The following is a 12,662-nucleotide window of genomic DNA, read 5'->3' on the forward strand; positions in this document are numbered from 1 at the left end:
TCGAGGCTCTAGCAAACTTCTTTTGTAAAACCAACAAAAGTATTATCCAGATTATTCGCTTGGTTTGTCCTTTGTATTGCCACTTTGATTTTCAAAACTTTAACCAACTTTTATATATTCAATAGAAAGTCCTCATGAGGTTGTTTTCATGGCTTGTCATTTGTAGTTCCACTTTTCCTGCCTTCTCTATCTTATAATCTCAATTTTTTTATTATTATTATCCAGTATTTATGGTTGTGCTGTTTATGCATCAGGTAAAATTTATTTCATGTCAGTCCTATATTTTGGACATAGTCTGTCCATGGAAGCAGATATCTATCATTGCTGATATCGTAGTTACTAATTTTTGGGCTCATTCTTTGGAAATCTGAAGTATTTCAAATGGATTGTGTCATTTTGTAAATTCCTATGCTAAACAAAAACCAAAGGCAAGTTTACACTGTTTTCCCTTTTTCTTTTCTGCCAAGAATATTTAGTCCCCTCTAGTGTCCAATTTCTGAAATCAAAGTCTGAAATCTCTGTTATGACTTAAGATAAGACAGAACAATTTGGTTCCCATGCAAAAATGTGTATTTTATTTAATTATTTCTAAAATCTTATAATAAAAGTCTCAATATTTCAAATTTGTCAGGACTTTAATTCATTTATAACTCTTGAGTTAAAATCTTATTTGGCCTCTTGCTGTTGATTTTCAATATTAAACTCTTTTTTTTATTGAAAAGTTTTACAATACATTTTTAAATACAAAAAAAAAAACCCTCCTCCCCCTCCCCTCTCCCCAACCCCTCCCTACCCTACCCTCCCCCCTCCCCGACTTCCCAGAGCTGAATACAGGGTATAAAAATACAAACAAACATAATCTAAAATATGCTAACAACAATAAAACATTAAATTCTATCGCACTTTAACTCGCCATCGTCAAAATATTAATAAAAACTACTAACTAGTTATACATCATATAGATCCACTACTTATTCAAATGCTAAATGAAACTTTTTAGTCCCATGTTTATTCTGAATATAATCAATATAATCAAACTCTTAATTGTGCTTAATATTTTTTTCTGTTCAAGAAAGAAGGTAAACTCGATCAGGTGGTTTTTCAAACTTGTCATCCCAAAGATCTCTAGTAGCTGTAGGATAATTAAGGCAACAATTTACGAAAGCAATTAGAAAGTGAAGTTAATAAACACAATGTTCTTTTAAAGGCTCTGCTGCGATTGTGGCCACGTTAGATGATGCCTCCATCTCCCTCAAATCTGGAGGAGACCACCGACTACTGAGGCCAGTGAAAAGCAGCCATCTGGGTCACATGTGTGTGATTTCCCACCCTCTTCTTGCCAGGATAGGTTCTAAAGTATTGTCTACTCGGTGGTTCTTTGGTCTTGGCCACGGTTATCTCTGGTCTTTTGGAGATGAACTTCCCCTAAAAGTTTTCCTCTTGCAAGGTGCATTTTTCTTGAGTTTCTTATCGTTCCCTAACCTAGAGAAAGAGAGAGGAGAGAGAGAGAGATAAGAGCATTTTGTGTCAGGGCTTATCGCTCTTTGGAACATTATTTATTTTTAATTCCATTTATATCCCGCCCTTCTCCGAAGACTCAGGGCGGCTTACAAGCTTAGCAGTAGCCTTCATTCTATGTATATGCCTGCTTATTAGGGCTTTCACACACCCCCAAGCGGCATTATTACAAAGTCAGCTTAATTGCCCCCAACAATCTGGGTCCTCATTTTACCTACCTCGGAAGGATGGAAGGCTGAGTCAACCTTGAGCCTGGTGGGATGCGAACCTGCACTAATTATGCCCCTCGAAGTGAGATCTGCCCCCACCCTCTTGGCCTTTTGAAATGGTCTGAAAACCTGATTCTGCCAACTCACTTGGGGGTCCAATGGGACCAGTCCACTTTGTAGGTGATTAGTAGATTAGGAGAAAATCCCGTCTCCACCCCGTTTAGATATATGTCCCCTTTTATCTAGTTTTTTTGCTGTTGTTTATTTTTAATGTTTTAATTTTAATGGCGAATGCTTTTAATGTTGCTAATGTTCTCATTGTGCTATATTTTGCTTTTATGATGTTGTAAGTCATCCAGAGTTGCTTGACAGTGAGATGAGGGGGCATATAAATTTAATGAAGAAATAATAAAAACAGTTCATAACTTTTTTCCCTTGTTGGACTCTGACTGGTGCACCGTATTTTTAAACATTTTAAATGTTTATATATTTCTGATTTCAGTTATTTACCCAGCTTTCTTCCCTCTTAACAACCATACTCTAAATATTTACATTTGCCTTGCTATGTTTTATATATAGCATATAGGTAAACTTAAATTTGATTAACTTTTGTTGTAAATATATGCTGTTAATTTTGCCATTACTCCATATTCTCCAAGTTTAAGTTCCCAGTCTGATATCATAGTAACATGCTAAGGTTATTCTCATAGCCATGAACATGTAACTTAATAAATTGTGATTTATTTATTTTTTTTACGTTTTGAAATGATGTCTAGTAAGAATTGCCCAGAATCACTTTGTAGCGGAGATGGGCGGCGTAGAAATGAATGAATGAATGAATGTTTCATTTCAAATTTGATTTCTAAAATTCTTGGAATAGCGTTGAGTATTTCTTTTTAAAGGTAAAGATAAAGTTTCCCCCACACATGCGTGCTAGTCGTTTCTGACTCTAGGGGCTGGTGCTCATCTCCGTTTCAAAGCCGAAGAGCCAGCGCTTTTCCGAGGACGTCTCCTTGGTCATGTGACCGGCATGACTAGACGCCAAAGGAGCATGGAACGCTGTTACCTTCCCACCGTAGTGGTCCCTATTTTTCTACTTGCATTTTTACATGCTTTCGAACTGCTAGGTTGGCAGAAGCTGGGACGAGTAACAGGTGCTCACTCTGCTACGTGGCACTCGGAATTTGACCCGCCAAACTGCCGATCTTCTGATCGACAAGCTCAGCGTCCTAACCCACTGAGCCACCGCGTCCCTTCTTTTTTTTGTTCTTTTTAGTACTTTTTAAAAAATATGTCCATCTCATGTGGTAAAATGTTTTTTCTGTCTTCTGGTATTTCCACCATTTATTTTTTTACTATATGATCCATCTATTCTAGCGATTATTGACCAAGTAGGAATGCCCTACATTCATCCTGCTGGCATTTTCTTCTAGGCCAGTTTTTCCCAACCTTAGCAACTTTAAGATGGGTGGACTTCAATTCCCAGAATTCCCCAGCCAGCAAGACTGGCTGGGGAATTCTGGGACTTGATGTCTACCAATGTTAAAGCTGTCAAGTTTGAGAAGCACTGTTCTAGGCCTTGGGATAAGATGACTGGAACCTTCGACTGGTTGCTTCTTGTTGGTGGAATATGTTTTGGGTTTTCTTCTGGATTTGCCAACCTGTTCTTTTTTTCTTTTTTCCTACTTTGGTTTTGTTGTATGCTTTTTTATAGTATTTTTGTTCTGTTCAGTGCATTACAACCTTCAGAGTTGTCTTGAAGCATGAGTGTGTGTGTGTGTGTGTGTGTGTGTGTGTGTGTGTGAGAGAGAGAGAGAGAGAGAGAGAGAGAGAGAGAGAGAGAGAGAGAGAGAGAGAGAGAGAGAGAGAGAATTGAGTAAAATAAATCAAAGCAGCCAAGCCTATTATAATTAAGGTGGATGGTTTTAAAATTACACAGCATAGGAGGTAGAAGACGACTAAATAAATCAACTGATTGACAAAGACGATGTGGTTTAAGGAAAAATGTGGATGTAAGATGTTCAAAGTGTTATCTACTTTTTTCAGTATACCATAATCTGCTGTGCTTTTGCCTTGCCCAGATTCCATAAGATTTGACTGATTAATTATTCAATAACTTCAGTTTCTAAGGCCGCTCATTCATCAACAACTCTGGGCATGTTGCAGACAATTAAATGTAGTTGTTGACCTTAAAAAAAAAATCTGCACCTTTGCTTTTTGTGCTTAAGACTAAACCGCATATAATTTTGTTAATACATAGTCACTCCCAGATTCTATGATTTTTAGTGTTAAATGCATGGTTGCTTTTACAAACTTCACATTTTTATCTGCGTCTATGTGTGCATGTCCATTGGTCTTTATTTTGAGCCATTAAATACACTCACTTTTATTTATGACTCATTTTAATATTTATTGATACTCAAATATTTTAATTATGTACTCACTTTAATTATTTATTTTCCAGCCAGAAAACCTGCAGAAGAATTGGCTTCGGGAATTTTATCAGGTACCGATTTATGTTTTCATTATTTAGGGTTTGTACATTCAGTAGTTCATTACATCTTTTCTTCCTCCACCCCTTTCAAAGAACTGAAACCATGAGACGTTTCCCCACCTCTTTATTCCCTGCAACAATCCTCCTGCAAGAGACACCAAAGCTGTCTTTCTGTCTCAGTCTCTGGCCAACTAGATGGCTGCAAGAACTCAAAGTCTCTTTCTCTGTGACTTTCTAGCAGCTTAATGTCTATGGAGATAAAGGTTAGGAAGTTCTATTATAAATGGGAGGAAATCTCTGCAGTCAGAGATGTATCACCTATACGGCAGAAGAATTGGAACTAGAGTTTAGATGGTGTGTTTTGGGAAGTTAAAACTAAGATAAACCGCAAACCACATTTCCTCTTACTCTCTTCTGGGCTATGAATTTACATATGTCATTGTGTCAACCAACAACTGTATAACTTTCTTTGAGTAAAGATTTCATTTTAAAATAAGGAAGAAAGTTTTTGGTGACACTGTCATGCATTTCTAGAAAATGCAACATATGACACAAATCCCTTTTTGTAATTTTTGGAAAACCACTGTTGTCATGTTTTCTCGATTATTTTAACTGTTTCAGCTGACGTTTTGATTAAAAGTGCTGTTTGTATTTTGCTGTTTGGAGCAGATCGGTAAATTTAAGGTTCATCGAGTAGCTATAACATCTTTTTTAAAATAAATAAATAAATAAATAGTTCAGTTACATCGATCCATTGTGTTTCTCTATAATAAACAGAAAGGGTAATATTGCTTTTTCATATTTGTGCTTGTGAGTTATCAGATCTTGTGTTTTGAAATCACTAAAACCAATCACTCTAATTGTATTATTAGGTAATTTTATTCATTTGTGATGCCAACCTGTTATTTGTCGATATTCTAGCTTCGATGAAGTTATAGTTGGTTTGTTAATTAGCTTACATTAGGAGGCAGCAACAAGAATCAGACAGTGAAAGCAACAGTACATTTGCAGGTCATGCTAAGCAAAAATTGTAAAGAAATGTGGCATATTGTGAAATGAGTTTTCACCCTCTTGTTTGACTCCTCCCATCAATAGGAGTTTGCTAAATGTGTGGAAACTTTCCATGGTTTGTTTAGCCTAAAATAAGAACAATTTGGAACTCTGGCTTGTTTCTCTCTGACAAATTAGTTTGGAATCCTTTCAGTTTCAGAAAAGTTGGCCTTGACTTAGGAGTAGTTATTAAGCAAAGCTGCCAACTGGCACATTTGGGAAAGTTATCCAGACCAGGTCAGTCTAAGAAACGCCATATGTGCATGTATAAAATGATCATAAATTTTCATGTAAGCTGTCAGCAATAGCTGGGCAAAGCAGATTGACCTGAGTCATGAGTAGATGGGTCATGATAATGAGCTATCTGGAAGGATTTTTATTTATGCTGGCAGGATAGAATCTTAACACACTTCTAGTAAAAATTAAATCAAGCAGCTTTAACAAACTTAAGTTTCCTTGTACGATAGTGCTAGATAAAAAAGGATGGCATTTGTTCAGAAGCAAACTGCATGACAATAATCTAAATTTTATATCCAATTAAATAGAAATCATATGCTAAGACTCAAAAGGAAATTAAATGGGAAAAAAAATCTTGTGGGACAACAGCTTGAAAAACAATATAGGTATTCCATTTAGTGACCATTCAAAGTTACAACGGCACTGAGAAAAGTGATTTTTCACACGATCGTGGGCAGCATCCCTGTGATCATGTGATCAGAATTTGAATGTTTGGCAACTGGTTCATATTTATGACAGTTACAGCGTCCCAAGGTCATGTGATCAATTTTCGCAATCTTCTGACAAGCAAAGTCAATGGGGAAGCCAGATTCACTTCACAACCATGTTACTGTTGTGATTCAGGGTCAGCCTGTGGGTTCGGCAGTTGGGTCGGACGACTCAGAGGAGGAGGGGGGTGTTGAAGAGCTTGCTGATGAGAGCCCTCAGCCAGGCCCCTCCCACCTGGTCACGACGGAGACCCAGCTGTGTGAGCCTGACAGCGTGGATGAAGATGACCCACAGCTGGCCCTGTTCAAGGACGCCCGACGCAGGAGGCAGTCAATCAGGAGTAAACAGAGGAAGGCAATGGGGCACCTCGGAAGGAGGCAGAGAGAAGCCACGCCCTAAACTGTATAAAAGGGGAATGCGTGGGAGGGCTGGTTTGCTGAAGGCAACCGCTTGAAAAGCTCCTGTTTCTTGGTTTCTTGTTTGTTTTTGTAGCAATAAATTTGGCAGGCTTAATTCCAGCCTCTTGCCTTCTTGTAAAACGGGTTGTCCCTGCCTTTTCTGCAGGGCCGGTAGCAGGCTGGTACAGAACAGTTACTAACTTAACAACTGCAGTGATTCACTTAGCAACTGTGGCAAGAAAGATTGTAACATGGGGCAAAACTCATTTAGCAACATAAATTTTGGGCTCAGTTGTGGTTGTAATTCAAGGACTACCTGTAATTTGGTAAGATCATCCCGGTGGTGGCAATGACAGGTAACTTATCTTGTACCTCCAGGGATCCATAGGTTAAATTTACCTGGTAATTGTGGCAAGGGATCAGAGCGGTAACCTTAACCAATATAGAATCAGAACAACTCCTTCCAACTTGTGTCAGTGCATTCACAGCTTTAAGTAGTCAACAACAGAAAGCTGGTTTAGTCTTTGTCCAAATGTTTGGGTGGAGATTCATTTGCTGAATCCAAGGACAACTAAGTATGGGCCACTTTACACAGGTTGGCTGAAAAACTTACAATATTAAAAACAAACTTATTGTCAGATATGTCAATACCGTGTAGTGGTTTAATTCATGCAGCCGTACTCCAATCAATCTCATATTCCTTTTGAAATGAGGTTAATATTATGATAGCATAAACAACAGGAACCAAGCACTTTCCAGTTTTCCTGGCCTTAATGGAGGCCCGGCCTCCTATGACCTGAAAATGGGGGTTGCCAAATTCCAGTTGGCCTCCAGCACCAGTGTACCTTTCTTTTGGCCAATACTGTTGCTGCTGCAGAGGTTTCTGGCTAAAAGTAACGATCAAAGGTAATAATAATAATAATAATAATAATAATAATAATAATAATAATAATAATAATAATAATAATAATAATAATAATAATAATAATAATAATAATATAAAGTTGGAAGGGACCTTGGAGGTCATCTAGTCCAACCCCCTGCTCAGGCAGGAAACCCTATTGATTGATCAAAGATATCGTGGGATAGGATCTGAGAGATATTGAAATGGGCCCCAGCTATCCTTGTTAATGACCCAAAGCTGTCACAAGCTTTGCACATGGGAGGTTTTAGGAAAGTCTTTACCATGAAGACAAATTGCTGCCAGTGATCAACTGAGCAACTCTCAAGCTAACTCTCTGAAGGTATTATAGTAGCCAATTAGTTTTAAAAAATGGCTTCTGGATCATTTACTGTTAGTAGTTCGTCATATGCTTCTGGCCATATCTGCATAGGTAGAGCAACACTGTAGTAGCTGTTTTGATTACAGCAGGGGTAGGCAACCTCGGCTCTTTTATGACTCATGGACTTCAACTCCCAGAATTCCTGAGTCAGCATGGCTGACTCATAAAAGAGCTGAGGTTGCCTACCGCTGGATTAGAGGAAGGAGACAAACATCATTTCAGCTTGAGAGAAAATTTTGAAATTAAGGTTGAAGTTAATTACAATGACCTCTCAGCAAGAGCAGAGAGCAAATACGGAGATAAAATATAGAAATGGAAGAATAAGATAAGGAAAAGATAACATTGAACTGAATGGAAGACATAATTTTTTAAAAAAACCAGTTGCTCTTCATGGTATCATGGGGTCAAGAGCGTTAGACTTAATCACTGTATAAAGAAGAGAATAATGGGGAGCTACTGCAGCTATCCATGTTATGGGAAAAAAAAGCTGGCTGGCAGTTTTCCTTGTGAATGTTATTTCACTTGGAACATATACCATCAGATATAGGATAGGCTTTAGAATAACACAGTGTAGGTGTTGGTGTTATGTGATATTTGTTTTGATTGCTAACATTAAGTCCCTAGAGCAAGAAGGAACATTTCCTTTTTTTTCCTGACTGTGTATATGTGGAATGCATTTTTAATTGGGCTTGAGGCTTAGGCATGCTAAAAAGCCATATCACTTATTATTATTAATCCTGCCTTTTTAATGTATAACTCAAAGTGGCGGACATACTTAATATTCCTCCCTCCTGTTTTCCCAACAACAATCCTATGAGATGGGTTGTATTGGGAGAGAGCGAGTGTCCCAAAGTCACTGAGCTGGCTTTCATCCTTAACGGAGACTAGAACTGGTTTCCTGGCTTCTTTCCTAGCCGGCACCAAACTATGGTAGTCTCTCTTAAGCTCCAGAGGGGTTGACTTCCTATTCAGCCTGTGTGTACTTGGGTACAGATAGACACAGCAATACTCATTGTATGGCACAGTTGTGCAGTTTTGGGGGACTTCAGAGCTACAGCTGGAGCTGACTATTTAGTATTTCTCTCCCTCTAGGAATTTCTGTCCTGCTTTTCAGGATGGAATGGGAAAGCATTAGTAGTCCATCCCTCTCAATGAAAATCCACAAGATCCCAAACTAATTGAATTTTTAGATTGGTGCCAAGAGCCAACACTGAATCTGAGCCAGTTGCCAAAAATGATGAAAATTGACATAGAACCTCTTTTCTTCCCGTCTTTCTTACCAAAATGCCTCATTCCTTATGTGAGCCTTGGTCTGCTCCACTTGAAACTTTTTCTTAGAGGTCAAAGGTCAATTAAGTGAGCAGGAAAGGATTCTTCTTTGCTAAATACAGCTGTTTCCTTATTATTATTATTATTATTATTATTATTATTATTATTATTATTATTATTATTATTATTCCACCATCTGGAAAACCTCATAACATCAATTTATCTAATCTGAAAACAGCCTCCAATAAAGAGCACTATGAAATCTCTTAAAAATCTTCCTATACCGCAAAGTGCCAAACCCAAGATGAAAGAACCATTTATAATATGACATTGAATTTCTTTGAGTGTTTTTAAATACATTTTATTACAAGTTTTAAAAACAAAGCCTAAAAATTAATACACGGAGTACTCCCTTAGTGACTGCCTCACTTAGCCATTATTCGCAGGTATAATGGTGATGAAAAAGTACGGTACCTTTGCTACTCATCCTTGCATTCATAACTTTCGCAGGCCTGTAAAACAAATGAAAGCTGAAGATCATAAATACGGTTGTGGTTTTACTTAGCAACCACTTTGCTTAATGACCAAGTTATCAAGCCCAATCGTGGTCATTAAACGAGGACTGCCTGCTCAAACTAAAAAGAAAAAAGGAAGAAATAGAACTAAACTACAAAAAGAAAAAAAATAGGTAGGAAAAAACAAACAGATAATAATGGCTTCCAGTTTTCTTGAGAGCTGCTAAATGTACCGTTGTAGCTTACCTGTTTTTCTAAAGTTATTCTCGTGGTTCTCATGACTTCTTTCTATAATCTAACCTATCTAATCATCGGCACCATAGATTCATTTTCTTCTATTTTATGCAAGAAGTGCATGTTTCCATTTAGCAGTAAACATAAAAATTGGTCTTTTCTGTAATCAAACAGATCAGTTGAATTTCTTTGAGCCTCTGTACTCTTGATTAAGTTTGCTTTTTTGTGTTAAAATTTTTTTGCACATGGGTACTAACTACTTCAATTCTAATGGAAACACCGGAGCCTAAGGTTATTGCTGAATTGAGGGCAGTGTGCAGAAGGGAAGGGCAGAAGAGCTCAGAATTTATCACGCTTGGGACTGCAGCCAAGCTGTGCGTGTGACATCATGGAAACTTGTGGTATCCTGTGTTATAGCAGCAAGAAATGTATACTTTGTTCACACAGTCTTGTTTTCTGAATAGATGTTAGGCTTTTACAGAACTCAATCAGGATATCTTAATTGCTGTCCTTAATTGCTAATTTTAAAGCAATAAACAAGCTTGGCACTTAAAAGATTCAAAAATACAGTTGCATTACACTTCCGTTCCATTCTTTTCTCTGAAGTATTTACAGGGAATTCAGTTAGGTCAGCCAAATATGCTAAGCTGTGGGCATTCAATCCAGGGAGGGCCAATCCATGTACAGGAACTGTTTCCTTCTTCATGCGAACTTGCCTCTTTCGATATGCATGCAGAGAAGGGCTGGGGTGTAGGAGGAGGAAAAAGGCATCCTTTGCCAATTTCTTTCTGAGTAGGTGAGAACAACATTCAAACGCAAACCGGTATGTGCAGCTAGCTAGGTCTGGAGCAGGGGTAGGCAACCGTGGCTCTTTTATGACTCGTGGACTTCAACTCCCAGAATTCCTGAGCCAGCTGGCTCAGGAATTCTGGGAGTTGAAGTCCACGAGTCATAAAAGAGCCAAAGTTGCCTACCCCTGGTCTGGACCAACTACAGTGGCCCACATGCTCACTGAGAGAATACCTTCTCATACAAGTAGCAGCCATCAACCCCAGCAGAGCAGGAAGAAGGACAACCGGATCATCAAAACCATTTGCTATGCAAACACAAATATATGTCTGTAGCCACCGCGGTGGTGCTGATTTAGGTGAGTTAAAGAGATGAAATTGCACATGCTCAGAATTTATTTTTTTAAAAAAATTGTTTTGTTTTGCTCTAATATATCAGGAACGCACTAGACATGCTTATAAAGCACTGGAGAGGGAAAAGAAAAATTACCTGTATGCATGCATCCTGACTGAAATAATACAGAAGGCTGTCTAAAGCCACTCGCACTTCCTGGTAAGAACATTAAGTCCAGAGCCTTAATTAAAAAGCTTCACACTCCTCGATCGCCCTCATCCAGATTTCAAATAAATCTTCTTAATCTTTTTTTCTCCTTCTCCTTGCAATCTTTCATGGTAAAATGTCTGAATGCGTAAAAATATTAAAGCTGTTTTATGTTTCTCTTGCAGAAACTAGCATTAGGGCAATCAATTACTTGCTTAGGTATTAGTTCTGACAAAGAACTGTAAGCCTCTCTTTATACGCAGGCTGTATCCCCTTTTCTGTCAATATTACAGCAAAGCAACTGTAATTTGGATTGCTTTCAAGGTTTGCGATTTGGAATACAGGCCTTTGCTTAATGGGTGCCTTGTTCTTTAATGAGTTTTGGCGAAGAAAAGAATGAAAGAAAACTACAGTTTCTGGACAGGTTGGACATTATAGTGCCCTTGAATTGGTGAAGAAGACCAATGATTGTCTATTGTAGCTGCTTGTTGTTGTAACAAATATATATATATAAATACTTAACAAACATTTAACACATATCTCCCTTGCTTCTCAGCTAACAAAGCGAGAAAGAGCCAGTGGCCTAAAGGTTAGAACAATTGCCTAAGGTGCAATCGGCCCAGGTTCGAATCTCAGAAGGGTATGGCTGACTGATGAGAACAAATAAGTTTGAAATGCATATCAGTCTACCTTTAATTCTTGGTTAGCAATCCAAAATTTTTTCACAAATATGAGCTGTCACTGCTGTGACTACTGCCTGTGGATGGCCTTGGGTTAGGCTGAAACAGGAATTAAGATTTGTCCCATGTTTGGGGCCTAGCAAGGTAATCTAAATACTTAACAAACATTACACACACACACACACACACACACACACACACACACACACACACACACACACATATATATATATATATATATATATATATATATATATATATATATATATATATATATATATATATATATATATATATGTAGACGCAGTGGCTCAGTGGGTTAGGACGCTGAGCTTGTCGATCAGAAGGTCGGCAGTTTGGCGGGTCGAATCCCGAGTGCCGCGTAACAGAGTGAGCGCCTGTTACTCGTCCCAGCTTCTGCCAACCTAGCAGTTCGAAAGCACGTAAAAATGCAAGTAGAAAAATAGGGACCACCACGGTGGGAAGGTAACAGCGTTCCGTGCGCCTTTGGCGTCTAGCCATCCTGGCCACATGACCACGGAGACGTCCTCGGACAAGCGCTGGCTTTTCGGCTTTGAAACGGAGATGAGCACCGGCCCCTAGAGTCAGAAACATGTGCGGGGGAACCTTTACCTTTACCTTTGCCTAAGGTGCAATCGGCCCAGGTTCGAATCTCAGAAGGGTATGGCTGACTGATGAGAACAAATAAGTTTGAAATGATCATATCTGTCTCCCTTTAATTCTTTGTTAGCAATCCAAAAATTTTTCACAAATATGAGCTGTCATGCTGTGACTACTGTCTGTGGATGGCCTTGGGTTAGGCTGAAACAGGAAATAAGATTTGTCCCATGTTTGGGGCCTAAGCAAGGTACTCTAAATACTTAACAAACGCTTAACATATATGTGTGTGTGTGTGTGTGTGTGTGTGTGTGTGTGTGTGTGTGTGTGTAATGTGTT

At 38.5% G+C, this 12,662-nt stretch overlaps 1 protein-coding gene across 1 annotated transcript in view; it reads left to right on the top strand.

Moving 5' to 3' along the window:
* The window catches only part of INPP5A (inositol polyphosphate-5-phosphatase A), a 322,080-nt gene that overhangs the window by 55,794 nt on the left and 253,624 nt on the right, over positions 1–12,662 (top strand). The window contains exon 2 of the mRNA XM_081329302.1: positions 4,192–4,233. Coding sequence (XP_081185428.1) covers positions 4,192–4,233 — 42 coding nt within the window. The remainder of the gene's footprint in view (positions 1–4,191; positions 4,234–12,662) is intronic.

This window comes from Vipera berus, assembly GCF_964194415.1.
Source record: "Vipera berus genome assembly, chromosome: 5".
Lineage (NCBI taxonomy): Eukaryota > Metazoa > Chordata > Lepidosauria > Squamata > Viperidae > Vipera > Vipera berus.